The sequence below is a fragment of the Argiope bruennichi genome, chromosome X2, assembly GCF_947563725.1.
Source record: "Argiope bruennichi chromosome X2, qqArgBrue1.1, whole genome shotgun sequence".
NCBI classification, from domain to species: Eukaryota; Metazoa; Arthropoda; class Arachnida; order Araneae; family Araneidae; genus Argiope; species Argiope bruennichi.
The window spans coordinates 25,707,646-25,729,980 of record NC_079163.1 but is presented as its reverse complement, the minus strand read 5'-3'; the positions used below and the strand labels follow the sequence as shown (position 1 = coordinate 25,729,980).

Here is a 22,335-nt window from a genome sequence, read left to right as displayed (position 1 = left end):
GTGCGAAAAGTAATTACTCTTATAAAATCTGATATGTGTTGACACTTAAATCCCAAGGTTCTTTATTCCTAATAAAAATTTAGTTGAAAATTGATAAAATAATGGCAAAAATATTTTTTTACTGATTCAGTTGCAATTGTGATGTCGAATTTTCATTGCTTTCTGTAATGCTCCAAGATCACCTTTTAGGAGTTACTTAGTGAGTTACCACCCACTTTTGCATTCTGGAGTGAAGCCACATGTTGTTACAAGAGAATTACATGTTATCCCTATGCTTTAGCATATGATATGTGTCTACAAAGGTGACTAACTGACTTAATAGGGACTTGTTCAAGGATGTCACCGATGACAAAGCAGATATAGATTAGGCAGACATATCCATATGGTCAAATGAAAGAAACCTAGGATAATCATCATAAGTTAGACTTGATGTCGAAGTTTGTACTTTGGTCTATTTAAGAGTAAGACTTGTTTTAGACTTACAAGAGAGCTGTCTTGGAACGTATTTTGTATTTTGAACTGTGGTGCGCTTTTATTCAACAAGTAAAGATACCAACAATCTAACAGGGAGCAGTGATTTGATGATAACTGATTACTGATGACTGATTTTGCATTTTGAACTGTGGTAGATGATATTCAGGAAGGAGAATAACAAAGTATGCAGTCGGGCTTTAAATAGCGCCTTAATATTTTAATGTAATACTTTTTTACATACTAATAATCTACCATTTTCCTTTAAAAAATAGTTGTAGAACCTTCACCTCGTCTTTGACTGTAGAATTCAGTCCTTCTGCCAAAAAGTCGTCGCTACGTTACAACCCTCAGTAATAATTCAATAATTCTTTGTAAGCACTAAAGAATTTCATTTACCTAAATTAGATAGAATTTCTTTGATAGTGATATCTTTTCGCAAATATTGTCTTCGTTCTTCACTAAATCTATCATAATTGTTGGAAAGGAACATTAAAGAAAGAATAAGAAATACATTTTCAGAGACACTTTCAGCCCATCAATAGTTTGATATGATGATAACACGCTTTCAAAGATATGAATGTCATACCAAAGTAGCAATTACTTGAGTGAATTGAAGGTTCCCGTATAACATTGGCATTACAAACCGAAGAGATCGATTTTTCTTATCGGCTAATTTCTAGACGCAAGAATATGGTACCCCGTTCTTGTCCCGGTTCCCATTTTTAATGCCCAGGTTAAATCTATTATAATTTTTTTTCCATTAAGAGTATTACATTTCTTGGTATATCAGAAACAATGCTTGAAACAATTACAACAGAAGATTTTCACATTTTAATTCATATAACTTTATTTTCATATTCTTATGAACGGCACTTGTAAAGAAGAAGTATTGCAAAAATCAGATCGATTTTGAAGGTTTGATGAATTTTGATGTCTAGATCCTCCCGAGTGCTATATGTTTTAATTTAGAATTATATATGTTTGTCTGAAAGTTTGGGAACATAACATAAAAGCAATAAGAATCGGTTAATTAAATTTGGTTTTCGTTACTACACCCAGTCTTCAGATCTGTTTAGATTTTGAATTTAATTCTTCTGGGGTCAAATTATTTGCCTGTCAATGTGTAAGAGAACAAGACAACTCAAAAACGTCACGAGCCAAATAAATAAGATTTGACATGGATCTTTATATGAAAAATATTGCAGCTTGTCTATCTTTGTATATCGTACATGATAATTCCCAGAAATGAAACAAAAGTATTAAATCTGGCCCGAAGTCTTAACTTCAAAATTGGTTATATGTATCAAATTTTTTATCTAATGTGTCAAGGGAAGAGGTACTGTTCCAAAATTTATCACTCCGTAATTGCGAGCACTGGACATGGCACCCCCTTCTCCAACCTTTTTCACCAAACTAGTGGGAGGACATTTAGCACTGACGGATTTAACGAGATCTAGGCCCTCTTGCACCACGGTTTTTCCCTGGAATCGGGTGTCTAACCTAGAACTGCTTGTCTTGAGATCTAATTCCTACCAGTAGGCCACTACAGCCACGGTTGGGGTCTTTTCATACTAAATATAGAGTGCTTCACAACTTTCTAATTGACTTTTCGTATCTTTCGCCGTTTACAAGGCAGGGCAGTTAATTTCAAAATTCGCCGATAGATGGTGGTGCAAGTCGTCTCATCGAGAAGTGCGTAGCCTTTTTATTATATCTAGGCACCAAGTTTATGCCCTAAGTTGTCACGGTTTAGAAGATAAGGGAGTGTAACGTACATAACTGGGAACCTTGTACGTTAAAAGTTGCAAAGCTGACGAACAGGAACACAGGAATTATTTGTGTATGTTTTTCATATCTTGAACCTCTGTTACATTATTCTTTAAAAAATTATTAGAAAATATATTAAAGAAATATAAAATCATACATAAAGACAAAATTTGTGGCTACTTTAATTACTCACATTCTTAATGAAAACTTAAAGAAGCAAGTCTGTAATAATTCATATGTTTGAATCTATTTCTAGACAAAGTCTGAATTTCGTTTCAAAATTAAAAATAATTCTATCTAGTCATTTCATGCACAAAATACTTTTGCAAGTAATTATTTTAAATTTTCAGTTTTTTGTAAATTTGTTAACAAATTCAAACTATGCTTATCATGTTCTTCGTGGCTATGGCCCGTATTCGTATTATCTCCCCCGCTATTATATATGCTTTATATCTCATTTATTAATCTCAATATTGCATGAAATGATAAAATTCGGAGAGTGAAATAATGTAAATAATATATTAACACAATTCATTGGTTATGGTCAACAAAAATTCCCTAATGGAAGGGATATTTTGTCCAAAACATCGAATTTATCAAGGTGGCTTAATATCCCAAAGGATTTTCATTTCATAGAAGATTACCAACATTAAAAGATAATAAATACTATTAAATTTAATACTTTAAGGTCTTAACTATCTCTAAATAGCGAAGCCTGATTCTTAATTGTTAGTAAAAATGGTAATAAAGGCTTCAAGATAAAACCTGTAAAAGTTAATGTTACGGCCTCTCTTACTGGTAAAATTGGTAATGCAGTTTCAAAAAGAATACGTGTCTCTTACTTTTATGAGAAAACAAACACATTAACTATTGAAATAAAAGAAATTCGTATAGTCAAAGATAATTTCTACAATTGCTTGATAGTTTTTTAGTGGGATACTCTGGTACAACTGCTTTGAATGATAATGAGTTCATGATAGTTTCTAAGAAATAAAAATTCTAATTTTAAGTCAGGAAATTCTATGAAATTCAAAATTCAAATCCATTTTTTGAGGTGTTAAAGAAAGTTAAAATTGAAGTTTAAAAAATAGTACAAGCTTTTATTAAAGAGTTTAGATGTTCTAAAGATTTTTCTCTTGTTTGATGCACCGATGATTGATACATTTTATAAAAAAACAAGTTAAGAAAAATTATTTATTTTAACAAACTGAAGTTATATGGTATTGTTTACATCAACCAGGAATGCAACTGCTTCCAGTAGAATTATCTTACTATTAATAAAAGAATTTTGTTGGGTAGAAAAACATATATTTTAATAAATGAGGATATTTTAAATTATCTAATGAATATGATGATCCATTAATAGAAATCGAAAGCTCAACTGGCGTAATAAAAATCCGTTTAATAAGTTCTGAATGCAAATGAACTTATGGTATATGGTATTATTTGCATCAACTAGGACTACAAGTGTTTTTAATAGAATTCTTTTATTAATAATAAAAGAATTTTGTTAGAAGTGGAGGATCAAACATATATTCAAATAAATGAAGATATTTTAAATTCTAACGAATACGATGATCAATTAATAGAAATCGAAAGCTCAACTGGCGTAATAAAAATCTGTTTAATAAATTCTTAATGTAAAATGAACTTCTGGCAGATTAATTGATTTCACTCTTGAATGCCCGATTTCGAAGCCCCACGACGGCTGTTTTGGAAGTGCCATCACGATTCAGAAATGAGGTCAAATGACGAGGACAGAACTTTAGCCGACATCTCACTTTCTAAGCTTCCATGCCTCAACAACCTCAGGAGAATTCGTTTTCCAACAAATTTAACACGCAGAAAGTTCATAAATACAGCAAATCTTCGATAGAATTTGAATTAGAACTATGGATTTTCTGACAACGAGTTCAAAATTCGGATCAGTTTTTGGAATTTTATTTTCTTTAAATTACTTCAAATTATTCATTTGCACAGCTTTTCTACTGATTGTCATTCGCATTTAATAGATATTTAAATATTCTAAAAAATATATTGTTTTACATAGAGTACATGTCTAATGACTGAAGAGCATTCTTTTAATCAACCCACAATTCTTTTCAAAATTATCTACAAATCTTCTTTTATTCATAAATTTGCTATATTAAGAAAATATATATATTTGTATTATACATACATGATATTTGATTTTCATATTGCGACAATTTACATTTTATAGTCAAGTTTCTTAAGTAACTCTCACGTGACATTAAATTTCTGAATATCCAGCAACTAATCAGCAACTCCTATTTCCTATACCTGGCTATTTAGTTAACTTCTTTAGGCCACTCAGAATTTCCTTTATTTTGTATTAGTAACTTAAATTCATGGAAGCCGTATGTTATCACAGTTCTATAATACTGCAAACGTATTCTGCAGATTTGTTGCAAATCATTCCAATTGCTAAATTTCAACATTCTAAAGTCTGTCATTAAAATTAAAAGTAACCAGCATGAGTGGTCTTCCCAAAATTTTCTCGCATATTCTTTAATAAATTTGTCATGACAGAGAACGCTTTATATGGCACTGGCGTACAATAGTTACGAAATATTAACTTTTGGCGTGAATTTAGTGTTTTAACTGAATCTATTGAGTCATCCTTGGCGAATCATTTGGCGATTAAACCCTTGCATGCACTATCCAAAAATCGAATTTGTGTTTTATATATGTTTTTCACGACCGATTAAACAATAATTTGACACAAGACTGCACTTGTAGTCGCAAAATCCCATACCAAATTTGATATATTTAAGTCACTGCGTTTTTGAATTATCGAGTTTGCATGTTTCTGAAAGTACAGACCGACAGACAGTCAACAAGTAGTTATATTCGACTTAAAATGTCACATTCGTCTACATTATTGTGCTAAATCTATATACAGAATTTTATACATGAAGCTCTCTTCGTTTTATAATTATCGTCTTATATTCGAATAGCCGGGCAGACGGACTTCCTCTGAACAGATTTTACTCAAAATTTGATAAAATTCTGCAAATTTGGTGCAATGCCCGTATACCAAATTTCATCTGTCTAACTCAAAGCATTTTAGGTTATCTTTGTCACAAACAGACAGACAGACATTTTCCAAAAATGTATTTTTCGAATTCAGGGAGGTCTAAAACGTGGGGATTGGTCAAAATCTCGAGTTCAAATATTTTGACAATTACTTTACTTTCTCCATACTGCGTATACCAGAAAGTAACAAAAATACTAGCATTAGTCTCACTGATTCCAGACAATCATCCAAGCCTTTTAAAGGAAATTCTCTTACTACGTTAAATTCAGATTTATGTAAAACAATTTCAACAATGTACATTTTAAAATATCCAATTAATTTCAAATAAGGAGAAATGACATGTGACTTATGTCATGTCGACCTCAAATATAGAAACTATGACTTCCTGTTTTTGACAATGAACTTGAAATATGTAAATTAACCTAAAAAATTAGTAGAAAATGCTTGTGAATTTTTTCATCGCATCAATATTAAATCATTGAACTGTCATTTCCTGTATTTGATGATGGAAGGAGGGGGGAATCCAGCTTAAACTTCATGAATCCCAACATCTCGAAGACCTATGAAGATAGCAAAAATGGTTTAAAATTACTGGTAGATTATTTCAAAGAGGAACTCAAAATAAACCTACACGATTTTGTGGATGGTCCTTGCTTAACGGAAAGTCATATAACAAACAAATTTCTAATCTCCTGAAGTTTTTTTTTACGCGATGATAAATTTTTACTAAATAAATGGATAGTTAAAGATTTTTTGCTTCTTTTTATGACCTTGTTCAATTGAGTTGAGAATTCGAAGTCAATTAAAAAAAAACGTTTTCATTATAAAGCTAGATGCTTAGAAAATGAAATTTTTAATAATCAACATCCCGCATTGGTGTCTGTGAGGGATTTTTTTAGCTCACTGAATTAAGGAATACTTTCTGAGCTGTACAAATTTAGAAATTAAAGCACGTTTCGATAAAAATTCTCGAGAATACCGAAAACTCATTTAACGAATTATCTTCTTTGTTCTAACTGCAACAGCTTTAATGAGTAAAATTAATTTAAAAGAACCAAAGGAAAAAAAACCAAGATAAATTATCGAAGGGTTGTCTTCATTTCTATTCGAGTTTATTCAATAAAAGAAGAGGAAATTAATGGCTTTTCGAATTCTAGGCTTATCCGTCTGCTTCAAGAGCCTGCTTCATGACTCCAAGTGCTTCACAGCGTTACAATTTCATTTCTTTACTTTGAAGGAAATCGCAATTTCTTAACTTCCTCCAGCAATTAACAAGAGAAACAATGAAAATGCTGTCATAAATAAAATTAGAAAAAACTTTTGTTTTACGAAGTCTTCATTTTAACAAACCATTCTTACTTAGAAAACTTCAAACGATTTTAAATATTTTTTTTTCCACTCATTCATTTGGTGGCTTTCAATGGATGGAACAAAGGATTAATTATTCTATTTCTGTTTTAGATTTTCAAACTTGGTTCTGTTTCTTTTAATTTTCTTTTTGTTGAACGTTTTTTCTTCTTGTGTTTATAGCAAAAGCAAGGTTACCTGTAGAAGAAGGAAAACAATTTTTAAAGACATAATTATCGAATTGTAAAGTTTCTTCAAAATAAAATAATAAATACTTAAATAACTAATTATTAATTAAAATGTAGAATTCAATTAATTGGGATAATTAAGTCCCTTATCTTTAAATACTACAATGTACTCATTAATGTTGAATATCAACACTTTTGTTTAACAACTCTTATTTATAAAATATGCCTCCGAGTAATGAGCTTGAAGATTGGATAATTACTCAGTTTTGGATAGATATACACAGTTATGTATTTAAAAGTATATGCATTGTGCAAAATAAAAGCACTTCCATGCAATTTTTAATACCTACATTGCATTTGCAAAGAAAGTTTTCTTTTAATTTTATTTAATGGAATACAATAAAGCAATTAAAACAATTATTAGCCTTAAAATTTAAAGATATATCATTTTAAAACATTTTCTAAAATGTATCTGTTAAACAAGAGCTTATTTTTTTCCGAGAATATTATATTTTTATAACTAAAATTTCAGTAATTAATTAGTATTTTAAATAAAATGCTGGAATGCATTGTAATAATCCTCTTAATTTCTCTTAATAAAAAAAGCTACTGATTCATCATAATTTAGAAATATTTCCCAAGTAGAATGTCTATCCTCGCTGTGAAAATAGAAGTGTTATGGCTATCAGCAAGAAAAGTTAAATTTAGCATTAAAAAAAAAGAATATCAATGTAGCTATACAGCCAGTGGCATGATCTATATCAGGTACTTAAACGTGATCGACATCAGGTACTTTGAACATGATCTTCATCAAGTACATTGAACATGATCTACAACAGGCAAAGCAGGTTAATTAATGAAAAGATATTATAATTATTATTTCTCTGAAACAGAGATGAGATATCTTGGGCACTTCCATCCACTCTACTGAGTACATGGATGCGTCCGAAAACCGTCAGGGTAGAGATATAGCAGGCCTAATTCATGTAAGAGTACGAAGTATGGTACTTGCATACGAAAAGTGGAGGATGTGCATGGACCTGTGGCTGTGCCTCCTCAGTCGCTGGACTTGAACTCAATAGATTTTTTTTCTGGGGACACATGAATATAGTGTAAGATATTCTTGTGCTCTCTGCCGGAGGTCAAATTTTGAGAAGCGTTGTTTCTGTGATTAAATCACAACAATAATCAAATTCACACCATAGTTATTCGAAAATGTGCTGCAATACTTTCTTCAGCTGTGTGGATTTTGCAAAGAAAAGTTTTATAAAAAATGTTTTAAATTAGAAAGGTGTTCGAAATAAAAATTGAAAACAAAGTTTTCTTTTCAGAGGCAGTTGGTTGAGCAGAAGCAGAAGCAAAAGAGACAGATTCCAGGAATGGTTCATGCTTCAGATTCGAGACCTCAGACAGCTAGAGGATGGCGAGGGAAAGAAGAAGCGAAACCTCTTATGTCTGGATATAGCATTAACAGGAATAATCCAGGCGTAGTGCTTTGTAAGTGTCAATTAAACTTTACCAAAATTAATTATCAGTAAATGCATTATATTTTACTTAAAGCTAATTCTCTTGCAAAACGTTTCTGATTTTAATATTTCCATAGTATCTCCCAGTTTCCGATTCTCTTTAAAAAACGTCCTAAACAATTTAGATACCTATATTTAAAGTTTTTACAGACTTTAGTGTTTTAAATAAGAAAAGTGTTGCTAAGAGTTGCACATCCGAAAACATTAATTCTTAATAAATGTGTGTGTGTGTGTGTGTGTGTGTGTGTGTGTGTGTGTGTGTGTGTGTGTGTGTGTGTGTGTGTGTGTGTGTGTGTGTGTGTGCGTGTGCGTGTGCGTGTGCGTGTGCGTGTGCGTGTGTGTGTGTGCGTGCGTGTGCGTGTGTGTGTGTGTGTGTGTGTAAAAGTTATAGTAAGTTATAGTATGCACCACTTTTATTTTTTATAAACAAGCATTATAAACTGAAATTGAGAAAATAAAACACTTGCAAGGATGATGACTTTGATCTGTTAGCAAAAGGAATGCGCAATTTTTTATAATGCATTATTTTTAATTCATTGCACCAGCTTCGTGTATGATTTTTACTATATGATGCTTAGTAAATCTATATTATGTAATTGAAGAAAAAAATAAATGTTTTGTTTCTACTATTTAATCTTGTTTTTAGGCTATGATGGACCTTTGCAATACACCATGTCCGGCAATAATCCGGATGCTATGCCGGCTATTCAAGTTACGTCACAAGTTTCCAAAACAAATGGAAATGATGAAAAGGAGGATTCACCCAAACCAGAAGGTAAATTATTCCATTCAGTATTCTCGCATGTAGAGCGGAAATAAATAGTTTTATAAAACAAATTTGAGCTAAATTCTTAATAAACTAAATTAATTAAAAACTTCAATTTTGTTTAAAAAAATTATGAGAGAAGTTCCTCAAATGATTCAATACTATTGAAACGATTAATGCTTTTATTATTTTTTTTTCTTCCTTTCTTTCTATATTACATTTTTTTATCTGTACATCTATCTAAACTAACTACACCTATATCTCAAAAGAATAATTTAATAAGTTTGACATGTCACAAAGTTCGTGCCAGGAGTTTTTCTTATAATAGATATTCCGACTGAACCTTTAACCCAGTAAATTTAATTGATTAATTTTTGAAGTTAACATAAAGAATAGATAATTAGTTGAGCTTTTAATATTTTTTTCTCTTATGCTTTTATAATTCCGTCAGTTTTCCATGAGATAATTTTCAAGAAATATACATTTCTGGGGCTCTCATATTCCATTAATCTCTTTTAATTTATTAAAGATCGCATCAAATTTCTTTAAAAAATTTCAGAAATTGAATAAATATTTAAGAACCTTTAGGCGTCAATTTTATTTTGTGAAAAGAAATGAATTTGCTGTAAACTTGCGATAATATTAGGCTGGTAAATAGTATATGAACAATCAATAAATATTATTATTAACCCTTCACTTACAAAGAAGTGTCCAGCATGTGCACCGAATTATTGAAATTTTAATATTTATACCAATTAAGCGAAAAAATTCAATAATTTAAAACGCAAAAAAAAGTCACTTGGGAAAGCTTCCTTATCTCAAGTATCCTTTATTTTTTCACAGAAATTGTAATAAAAACAAATATCCCAAATAGGATGTCTTATCTAATTAGATTAATTAAAGTCGTACGTGAAGGGGTTAAAAGTATGCAAATACTTCGTTTTTGGTCTTTATTTACTTTAAATCGAATTTATTAAGTTCCATTTTTAAATATCGACACATTTTTGGCATCTATTCAATTCGGCATCTATTCAACTCTATACGAGAGCAGGACATATAAAATTAAGCAGCTAATCATAGTTAGGCCACGAAGAAAAATGATTGAGTAGAAAAACTTGCTTCAAGGTCTTTTTCTTTCCAATTCTTCAATTTTTATCACCAAAAACAGTGAAGGAAAGAGTTTTAGCTTAAAATTTTCTTTAAAAATTTTTTAACTTTTTTTCTGTCTTTAACAAATGCTCCATTTTCCAGCTATTAGATTGTGGCAAATATCTCTGAAAAAATAGGATCGAAAGTAGGAAATATTTCTGAATCATTTTTTTAACAGACATTTATTAGTCATTCTTACTAAATGCTGTATTTGAATATTTACTTTTCGAGATTTCGATAATTTTTTTAAAGAGGATGAGGTTGAGAGTGAAAAATGCATACGAAACAATACAAGATTTCTAGAGTTATTTTATTAATATTTTTAACCTAATTACCTAACCCTTCATTCGTTTTATTTGACTTCTAGCTTTTTGATAAAGGCAAATTTTTCTGAATAATAAGAAGCAATACCGCTTTTGTGAGCTCCGCCATGATTTTAAAATTCTTAGTTTAATATCATGAGGAAAATTAGAACGTGGAATTCCATATCAGGCGTTTTATTCATTCTTTGAAAGTGGTTAAAATTTATTCCAGTTCTTTTACCAATAATTCTTGTATAAGTGTAAGACGGGGTTAATATAATCATTCTAACTTCTTTTTGATTTCCAGTTAAATTTAAAAAAAAAAAAAAACTTAAATACATGAAAACTGTTTGGCAAACAATACTCGAAGGCCTAAATGTCTAAAATGGCATCCAGTAATAATTATTTCAGTATCAAACACGAAATTGCAACTCTATCAACAATTCGAATTGTAAAAGCCATAGATGCGAAAGCATCTTAAATAAAATGCCATGAAATGAAATTTGCCAAAATATTAAACTAGTTTTACAATATTTAACTTCAAATAAAAGAATTCAAGGAGACTCAAGGAGACTCAATCGACTTTTATTACTTGCCAGTAATTCTACAGTTTTGATTCAAACTTAGCAGTCTAATATTTTTTCAATCGTGACGTTTTAAAAAAACTTTTCATTAACTTAATTTGTTTCATGCTTGTAAACATGAAATTTTCTACTGAATTCGAAGCAATTCAATCTGAGAAGCTTTACTCTGATGAAATAAAAAATTCAGCCTGAAATTTCCTATTCCGAGACAGATCATGTTTCAATAAATTGCCAAGGTTATGTTCCCAATTAGTTGATGGAGTGATGAACTCCGCCATTAATTCCAAGCCCTAACAGGTGCCGTATTCTTCATCTCAAAATTATGAGGTTCTCTTTAAAATACGTCTAATGTTGCTTTAGAAAGGGACATTAATATAATTAAACTAAATTATACTCCAGAAGAAAGAAAGAAATGAGCTGTATTCAATTTGATCTTTTATTCCTACAACAGAAAAGTATCTTTATCTTTGATATATTTGATACTGATATTTATCGAATTTACTTTCAGAAAAAAAAAAAAAAGAACCATTGACGAAGGCTATTTCCCTGTTAAAAACCCGCATGGGTATAGTTTTCTTACCATCTTTAAGTTACCCTAAAACCTTTTATACAAAATTAAATTATAATTATAATTAAATAATTATAATTAACGTTAATTATAAAAGTATTAAACAATTGAGCTTTTTAATTAAAATTATTTTCTACTTTTTAATCTTGTAATCTACCGTTTCTCGAAAACACGATCAGGTTGCGTTTCTGATGTAGAATTATAATTTTAATTAGTTAATGATTAATTAATAATTAAGATCTGAAAATATTTAAATTGAGCATAGTCCTCGAAAATGCACAAATGAAGAAAAATCAAACCTCTAACATATTGGAAATTCAGAGTAAATTCGATTACAATGTCATGTTTCCAAATATGAAGCAAGTCAAGTTAAATAAATGTTTTTAAAACCATCATGATTTACAAAAATTTTAAGTTGTTAGCTTTGAATTCAAACTGAAGAATTACTGGTAAAAAATAAAGTCAATTGAGGTGTATTTTTTTTTTTTTTTTTGAAATGTAGAATTCTTTTATTTCAAACCAAATGCGGTAAAACTAATTCAATATTTCAGAAAAATTTCTTTTAATGGCATTTTATTCAAAATGTTTTTGCATCTATGTATTCTGTAAGTAAATTAAAAGTTTTTATGCGTGATCCGATTTTCATAGCGGATGCAATCAACAAAAGTTATTTTGAAACATAAATTATACTGAGCACTGTCTCTGTAATTATTCTTAAAATTATTGCAGAATTTCCAGTTACCATAAGGGTAACTGTAAAAAAAAAAAAGACATACTAAAAGTTCTTAAAGCTATCTTTATTCTCCAGAATTTAAGAAGTCTTTTTAAAATCTTTCTTATTTTCTCATATATGAAGTACAGAGAAACTAGTGTAAACATCGAAAAATTCGAACTCGAGATTTTCAAGAATCTTCATGTTTCACACGTCTCCGAGTTTAAAAAAACACATTTTTGGCATTGCTTTTGTGTATCTGACTCTCTCTGATTACTATAACTCAAAATCCTGAGCTAGACGGATGAAATTTAATATATGGACTTTAGACGAAATTTGTAGATTTCTATCAATATTTTTGAAGGAGTCTATTCGGATAAAATATCTCTGTCCGGCTCTAAGAGTACAAGAGAAAATGGTAACAACAAAACTTAAGTAAAGATTGATAAAATATGATACAAAGGTTTAGAATCTAAAATGTACATTCTTAACAAATTTTGAATTAATTCTGTGAAATTGTTTACCAACTGTACTTTTGCATTCATGTTAATGCAATAACTCAGACACATAATGAATGAAATTCGATATGTGATCTTGTGATTACAGTTGTTGTTCCATATCAAATTTCATTTTAAAATGTCGAAAAAGAGGCGTCCGAAATATATATTCACACGACAGATTTAATAAAAAGCTAGATTCACGCCAAATATCTATATTTTTTACTTATTTTTGGCCATTGCTGCGCAAAGTATTCAAGGCCTTGTCTCAAGGTTTTTAATTTTTTTTTTTCAATTCTTGATCGATTCATAAATATTAGAGATAAGGATAAAAGCTTAAGATAAGAGATAAGGATTAAGCTTAGAGATAAGGATTTATTTACTGGCTGAAAAAATATTCACGATGTTCGCCTGTGATATATGGTATTAAGAACATTATAGTAATATAAGTAGCGAAATGCTGATTGATATGCATTCTGAAATATCATAATAATGTATTTGCTGAAACCTATCAATAGATTCAGTAAAAATGCTTGATTCACGCCAAAGATCAATATTTTTTTAACTATTTTTGGCCAATGCCATGCCAGGTATTCAAGACTTTAGCAAAATTTAAGGAGGGAGAGCGAAATAAGACCTCTATTAAAGAATATGCGAGAATGTTTTGGGGAAACTACTCAAGGGTTCCCCCCCCCCACATTTTGTGATCAATTCTAAAATATTAAAAATAAGGATAAAAGTACCAACACAAATTAATTTAGCAGCATTCCCAACCAGCTTATCCAATATTCTTGATACTCGCCTATGATATATGATATTAACATCATCCCAATAAATTGTGTATCAAAATGCTGAATGATATGCATAATGAAACATCATAATAATGCATTTGCCGAGCGTTATCAAAAATTAATTAATCAAATCCCCTCTTTTTTTTACCTTTAGTCATCAATAGACAATGAATAATAATCTTTTACCATTAATTCAGCTCTTTAAACATAAGAACAGCAATTCAATATCACGTTACTGTTTGCCCAACCAAAATACAAATAAAATAGAAATTATCTTCTCGTGTATTTTTTAAGTAATACCTCTTCAAAAAGAAAAGAAAGATATGTCATAAGACCTTTCAATTAATAACGAATCATTTGAAATTCAAAATCGTGTATTCCCGAAGATAAAAGATAACCACCAAATAAAGGCCTTTGAAACAGAAAATTTCTTAGTATGAGAATATATTTACATGTAAAAAAAATGAGTTAGCTTGCTCATTCATGATGACTTCAACAGATGGTGCAAAATATCTTACGAAAATGTAAAACTTCGGAAGAAAAATTATTTGTTGGCTAACTTCTTACCCCTTGGTTGAAAGTCTAGAACAAAAAAAAAAAGTTTGCATTTTATTCTATTTTATTTTATCTTCGCAAGGGGTGATGCGCTGGAAATATTAAATGACTCTCGGTTCTGAGCACATTTGCCGAACTAGAGAAAAAAAAAACTGCATAACTGAAAAATTAGAGTTTTCCTATCTTCGCATCAATATTGATCCACTGTCAGAAAGTAGAGACAAAGAAAGTTTCAATAATTTTCAGACAATTTATTCTAATTATTGTTCGGCCGATTTTCCATTTTTCAGGCGAGCTCGCGTATTTGCGAGAAAAAAAAATTCCAGAGCGTAGCCCATTTTTATTTGATAACTGATTTGTCGATTTTATTTTGAAAAATAAAATGAATTTTATTCGTATGAGAAAACAAAAGGAAACAGAGCGTTGACAGTGTAACTAAAAGCTAGCATTTGAAGATGACTGCATCATATTTTCTTTTGGGAAAAGTAATTTTACGTTACTCTCACTCTCGTAAAGAGTTTGGATTTTTGGAACTGCCTCAAAGGAATATTTTCTTTCGAGAAATAGATTTTAGAGAGTATATTTATATGATCTTGGCTTGCGCCTTTGTTTTATTTATAAGGACGGGTTATTTTTTTCTTTTGATTAAGTCACTGATATTTATGCCTTCCAAAAGAAGCTCTTAAAAATACATTGGGTTAATTAACATTTTAAGTAATTGTTTGCTACTTAAGAGTATTTTCTACTCCGATTTAGAAGTAATTAAAAATATGAAATCTAAACATTTCTTATCTGTATTTGATACTTTTTTTCTATATGATTTTTCTTAAAGAATATTATATATGTTCATTCGACAGTGAGTACAAAATAAATAAAGATCACAAGTTTAGCAAATTGTTGTTGTTACTTACAGCACTTGCCATAGACAAGCCAGCTGACTAAGTCACCGATTTAAGCCGAGTTTGTGCAGTAGCTTCTGAGGGTAAAAGCCCTGAGCACCCGAGGGCAGAACTCTAATCTCCTAGCTCATATGAAGATGACACACACACACTCGCTTGCACAACCCCTTTTTACAGGGTGGGGGAGGGCTCTTTCACACGCCTCACAGATAGAACACAGGTTAAGGAGCAGCCAGAGCTCGAACCCAGAACGCCCAGATTACGGGGAAGACGCGCTACCCTTAGGCCAGGACGCAAGTAGCATGGCAATAAAAGGTGCATAAATAAAGTCTCATATCATTCTATTGATTTATTTGTTCTTGTAATCAGTCCAACGAAGTTATTTGGAGGGATATTGAGAATTTCGAGGAGATTTTCTTAAAGTGATGGCCTGCTTCTAGTTTAAAAGGAAGATAGGAGTACGGGAAGATGAGGAGGAACTGATGGACGGACCACTTTGTGGCTGGGTTTGCAGCAGCCTCGAAGAGAATGTCAGTTAGGTGAATCGGTCGGTGTTATGACTAGTTATGCTAAAGACAGCAGTCGGCTATAATATAATCCTGACGATACTGCTTTGTTCATTTGTAGCGGAGTGGCCGGCTGTACACAAGAAGTCCAAAAGATTTAGCTTTGGTGGCAAAGTTTTGAGAGAACTTAGCAACTTTTCCGCTCTGGTATCCATGCTATGACTCGAAACCGTAGCAACGAGAAGCTGATAAAAGTACCATATACAGAAGATTACTATATCGTCAATACAAAATTGCTGAGTAAAAAAAACGTTTCTCCATTCCACCCTCCTAATTGTTTCTTCAGTAATGATATATATAATATTGTTTGAATTAATTGGGACAAACGAAAAAAAAAACATTTTTTCAAAAACCTTTGCTTTTAATCTTTATATACCTTAAGGAGATTGATAAACTCTATATTAGTACGAAGTATGCCCTCCTTTAGCAGAAATAATTAAAATCTTGCGTTAACTTTGGAATACTCTTTATATATTGTTTACTTACTCATACAATGCTTACCCATGTATATTGAAAATTCAATAATTTTAATAAAATTTGTGGTTTATTGACAATAAATTCTTAATCTACCGAAATATTTTTCTTTCCTAAGTGATTGGTTTTTCAATGATGGAAAATATAAGCATCTAAATTTTTAAATCACATAAGTGTGAGTAAAAAAAATGAAAAATTATGAATCGATTTTATTAGATCTATTTAACATTTAAGTAAATATTACTTTATTATCCGGGAAATTTACATATATATCATTTCCTGTTCCTTTGCTCTTTGAATATATCTCTGTGAACATTAGAACTAACAGAAATCGCTTTTAGATAATCTATGTTGTTTTCGCATCTCCATCAAAGTTGTGAGATTTTCAATGAAAGCGTTATGATGAATCAATAATCGCTTTCTTGAACTTCTGTCGATCTGCGTAAATATGGATTTTCTAGATAAATAAAATTAACCTCATTCATCTATTTGTGTTTGATTTATGCATAATATTTATGGAAAACTTTCCGTCTGCTATTGATTTTGAGAATTCAATGGAAAATGATTATTTTTCAAGTGAAATGTTGTTTTCCTGAAGTCTCATTATTTCAATTATTTGATCATATTGCATTGAAAGTAATTTGAAGCAGTAAAAGGATTAGTCATTATCTTTCATGTTAAGAAAGTATGAAACCTTATGTGAAAGGCTTTTATTCTATGCCAATACATATCTCTGTTCTATGTCTGATATGTAGACTAACAATGGCATCGATAGATTTTTTTTTCTTTCATATGTTCTGCTGTTGAATTTGTTGTTATGGTTCAAATTTCATTAACTTTCTTCCTTGAATTTGAATTTGTTTAAAATCACATAAAAAGACAATGTGATACTGTCATTGGATATTATGATGATCAAATTTATATAGGGATAATAGGGACAGGCAACAGAATAAACTAACGCTGGAAAATTTCTAAATAGATGGATGCCTCTAGTTTGCTTTTAAAACAAACTGACATTATTATTATTGAAAGAAAATGGATTTCGCCATTTTGAGAAATCTCTATATTTTAGACCTCATGTGTCGAAGAAATGTAATTTTAGAATTATGTCAATATATTTATTTATACATCGGAGTGCATGAACTTGATAGCTCAATAACAAAAAAGTCTGGGATGTGATCTATGAGTAAAATTGCAGATCTATAAAAAATGTTGGATAAAAATCATCAAAAGTTAGACTGTCGGGTTTGCATGTGAGCCTTTGAACACGATGATTTAAAAATGAAAGAAAAAAATGAATGAACATTGCCATGGAATTCAAAATAAATGTATGAAAATTATACATCTTTTTTATATTGGATCAGATATATTTAAACATATTTAAAGACGTATTATCAGTATTATTTAAAATTTTGGATCAGATAACAGAAACAGATATTTTTATAAAATGCATACTTTATTCTTTTTTTCTATGCGACTAATTCTGGAAAGCAGTGATGTAGGAAAAGGAGAGGGGTAAGGGAGCATATATGTCGCAGGTCATAGATATGAAGACAAAACATTAATGCGTGTATGTACTTTTCAATGCCAAATATGGTGAAGGAGCGAAAATATAACACCATGCTTAAGGATCATTTTCACTAGCTAAGCCAATAACGATGACAAGGGCGAAAGAAGCATATGCCCCTGGCGCCACTTGTCTTCGCTACGATATCGGTGGAAAGATACGAGAAAGTTTAAGGGAGAACAATATCATTGTTGTATACCTGAACACGCTTATGCTAAAGTTACACTTGAGTAACATTTTGGAATAACAGTAGATACCTATTGCTTTTTTATAAATCATCATAGATTTATAGCTGAACTATGCTGGCGTTCAGGGGTAGGGGTAGCGCGTCTTCCCCGTGATCTAGGCGTACCGGATTTGGGTCCTGGTTCGGGCATGGTTGTTCCCTACCCTGTGTTCTATCTGTGAGGTGAATGAAAGAGCTCCCCCCCCCCCTGTAAAAAGGGGTTGCGCAAGTGTGAGTGTCATCTACATTTGAGCTAGAAGTCAGACTTCTGCCCTCGGGTGCTCAGGGGCCTTTACCCTCAGAAGCTATAAGCAAACTCGGCTTAAAATTGCTGACTTCGTTAGCGGGCTTGTCTAAGTGCCGTAAGTAATAACAATTAAACTATTTACTCCAAAATAATTTGTATTTCACAGAAACTGAGCTGAGCTGCATTCGCTTAAAAACTGAGTATATTTCAAACTTGGTTTCTACTTTAATTCCGTGCTTGCCATAGCAATGCCCCCATTGCTTTTTTAAGAACAATAAAATATTGAGAAGGAAAATATTAATGGATTAAATTTGACTTTATGAACTTCTAAACAATGTTGTATTATTTGTTTTAATCTCCTCAAGAAATAAAAAGTGTAAAAATTGCCATTTCCACTGGAAAGAAAAAAGCAAGTAAATACATTTATTCGCTGGTAAAAAATAAATATACTAAGCTTCACACGGTGAAAAGCATTTAATCAAATGTCTGAACTTCAAATTAGATAAGGATAAAATATTTACGCTGTTTACACTTCACACTCAACTGAACGGGGAATGTTCGACATCCTTGAGAACCCTTCAAGAGAAATGCGGCAACTTTTGAAGCACTTCCTATCTATCTTAATTAAAGACCACCAACTTTCAGCACGTTCGGAGATTAGGTCGAACTTCTTAAGTTTTTTAAGAAGCACTCTTTTGGGAAAACCCCCAGAGATTTTAGATTCCTGCGTGAAGTTTATTTATAAAATCGGGCGAAAATAAAATTCGCCCCGGCAGATTAAATAGAATGCGTGTTTTAATAAATTCTTCATATATGGGTGATTATTAAACATTCTTATTTATATATTCACTTAAAAATGTATTTTATTTTGGAACTGGAATTTTTTTCTGTCAAAAAATGAACCTATGGCTTAACAGTTGGTATAAAATGTAATATGTTAATATGTAATAATAATAATAAATAAAATGTTGGTATAAAACAAATTATAATTTTGTTCAGATTAATTGGAATTTTTAGAATTACAAGCTGGAGTGTTATCTTTTCCATTTTCTCAAGTACTTCAAAAGGGGCCACGATTGTATGGTGGTACAGTTTCAGCCTCAGAGATGGCCGGTTGCAGGTTCGAGACTCAACTCCGCCGAAGAACCGGCGTGTAAGCGATCATAGCTCAGATGCCACCCTCCGTGCTTACACCTCACACCCAACTAAATGAGGAATGTGCCAGCTCAGATGTCAACCTCGTCATCTGACCTCGGCTAAAAATTACGAAATCCATCCCAAAGTAACCTTAATGTTGTTTTAAAACGGACCGCTGTTATAACTAAATTAAATTTAACGTGTACTTCCACAACATGACAGTTTATGTTTAATTATTTTGCCCTGATTTATGTTTACTTGCATATAGACGAATGAAGTCGTACAAAATCTCATACAGATCTATTAATATTTTGTTGTAAAGACCATATTTCAAATTTCATTTCTCCAGCTCTCTTCACCTTTGTCTTATCATGTGCATAAGACATTATTCCAAAAATTGTGTTTTCGGACTCACGAAGATATAAAATGTGGATATGTATCCATCACGGTATCGAATTGTTTGATAATTACAATACTTTCTCTTTACGTGGTTTGAATAAGAGAAACTATAAAATAATCAGGTCATAGACAATGCATTCCTGTTTTATTTGTATTTCTTTAACCGTTATTCATAAAAACCGTTCATAAAAAAATTTCTTTAACCGTTGTTCATAAAAATGCATACCGTTCTATGCATGACAGAGATTAATCGACAAATTTGGCCTTCTAGGTTCCATAAAAATGCTAGATTAGAGCCAAAGATCTATGTTTTGTAGTTATTGTTCGCCAATACCGTACAAGGAATTGGTGATCTTCCCAAAAGTGCAGAGTTTTATGCAGGGGGAGATAGATAACAACTTTATTAGAGAGTATGAAAGAAATGATTAGAATTTATTTAAATACAATACTTTTTTCGTAAAAGAACTAAGAGCAGATTCTGATACAAAAGTTTATTTTCATACTTGTGACGTCTGGCATCCAAATCCGGAATCAACAAATCCTATCTAATGTATTCAAAATAATGTCTGATTTATTAAATACACTAAGAATTCGATTTTCTAAGGGTTTTATTTGCCAAATTCCTGATTTAATATATAAAACGGATATTTCAATATTATATTTTCATTATCAGTATCGTTTTAATGAAGATTGCAGTATTATTAATAAAAACACGTTTTAAAATTTCCATCAAAAAGTCGATTAAAAATTGCAATGCAATTTGTTTAGTTTCATCTTACACTCTATGAATTTCATGCATACTCTTTTCATCTAACAGAAACTAAGAACGCATACACGATTAGCGGGGGACAAAGTAAATTCAAGAACTGTGTGAATCTTATCACTTTTTTTTTTTTTTTTTTTGCAAGATGAAAAGACGCAAAAAAAATGATGAATATTTTATTGCTATAGTGCGTCCTTTTTAATATTTCAACCTTAAGAAACTGAAAGCCGTCCATGCCAAGTCATAATATTAAAATAGCATATTAGTATCGAAAAATTTTGAAACAAAAGACAATTTATGCTATATTGGCGAAGTCTTTTTTAAAGGTAGAATTTTTCGCTAAACAAAGGAGTAGTTTTCTTTCTTGGCGTTATAATTATGCTTCTCTGGAATGCGTCACATTAATTCTTACCTCATAACAGCTGGAATTCTTTTATTCTATAAAGCGGCTATTCATATGTAAATTATCTAGTTTAGTTCTAATGGAAATTTACGTATTATATTCTAACCTGGGGACATTGTTGGTAAGTTTTTTTATTACTAAATATTTAAGTTAGTGTTGTGCTTAATGAGCTCTTTAAAAATTCTATTAATTTTTGAGGAATGTTTTTTAAGTAAAACAAAGCAAAAAATATTTTAAAAACTTTTATTTTTTAATGCGTCCTACAATTTTTCACTTCTCTATGTAATTTCTTTGTCTATTTACACATTTATCACAACGAACAACAATTTTGGATACCAAATTTATCTTCCAGTTTCACTTCTTCATAATTTTCTAATCGTCTACTCCTAGTGTCTTCAAATGAGTCAAGAGATGAAAATCATTAGGTGCTAAGTCTGGTCGTTAAGAGATGATAGAATACCTCAAAGAAGAAAGATTTGAGCAGATTTTCAATATGAGTTTAAATATACGATCTTGCATCGCGTGACTCTAAATAAACATTTTCTTTGAAAAATTTCGTTCATTTTACTATCACTCAATATATTGTTATCATGAAACTTAGCGTATTTGGCGATGAATATCCGGAACTTTCATGTTTCGCGTCCATTTTCATGTTGCAACATTTTAGCCTCACATCAAAGTATACAGATTGACAATGTAAATGCAAATGGCGTCTGATTCTGCGCAAAGAATGCCAGAAATCTGCACGCGCTCTCAACCTCACGCAAGTGTGAAATTTGAAACGGTGTTAACAAGCAGACTTGACATAAGAAAATGACTCATGTAAGATTTGGCAGAAAAACAACAATCAAGTTTAACTATCAGTTTCTCTGCCCTTTAAGCTTAAATATAAAATGTGATTAAAATTACGAATTTTTATAAAACAGAAATTTAAAGAAATAGCTGTTATCATTCTAATGAACAAATAAGTGATTTGTAATACATAATTACCATAACAGTTCTGAGTAATGTGAGACTTCAATCGATTTCTTTATTATAACAATAGTCTTAAATTTCCTTATGTCATCCACAATCAACAGATTTCTTTAACTCAGAAAATACTCCACTCGAAAATTTATATGAAAGGCTGGCATTTCATGGCGATACAAAAGAAACTGCTTCTTACTTTCATGAAAGCCGGGAGCGGAAAAGTGCTGAACTAGCAATTTGGGAACTTTCATTCAACTTTTTAAACTTTGTTAAAATAGAACTTTTGTATTCGATTTTGTGTTCATCTTCTGATATATCAGAATCCTCAAATTGTGTATCATTGTATATTCCCGAAAAGAAAGCAATATTTTGACATTTTAAGGACTCAATTATCTTTCAAC

General features: G+C 30.9%; 1 protein-coding gene across 5 annotated transcripts in view; it reads left to right on the top strand.

Annotated features, from left to right (window-relative positions):
• Positions 1-22,335, top strand: part of LOC129961017 (tubby protein homolog) — a 368,549-nt gene that overhangs the window by 292,606 nt on the left and 53,608 nt on the right. For all 5 annotated transcript variants that reach the window (XM_056074806.1, XM_056074807.1, XM_056074805.1 and 2 more), the window contains 2 exons: positions 8,166-8,331; positions 9,007-9,135. In XM_056074806.1, coding sequence (XP_055930781.1) covers positions 8,166-8,331; positions 9,007-9,135 — 295 coding nt within the window. The remainder of the gene's footprint in view (positions 1-8,165; positions 8,332-9,006; positions 9,136-22,335) is intronic.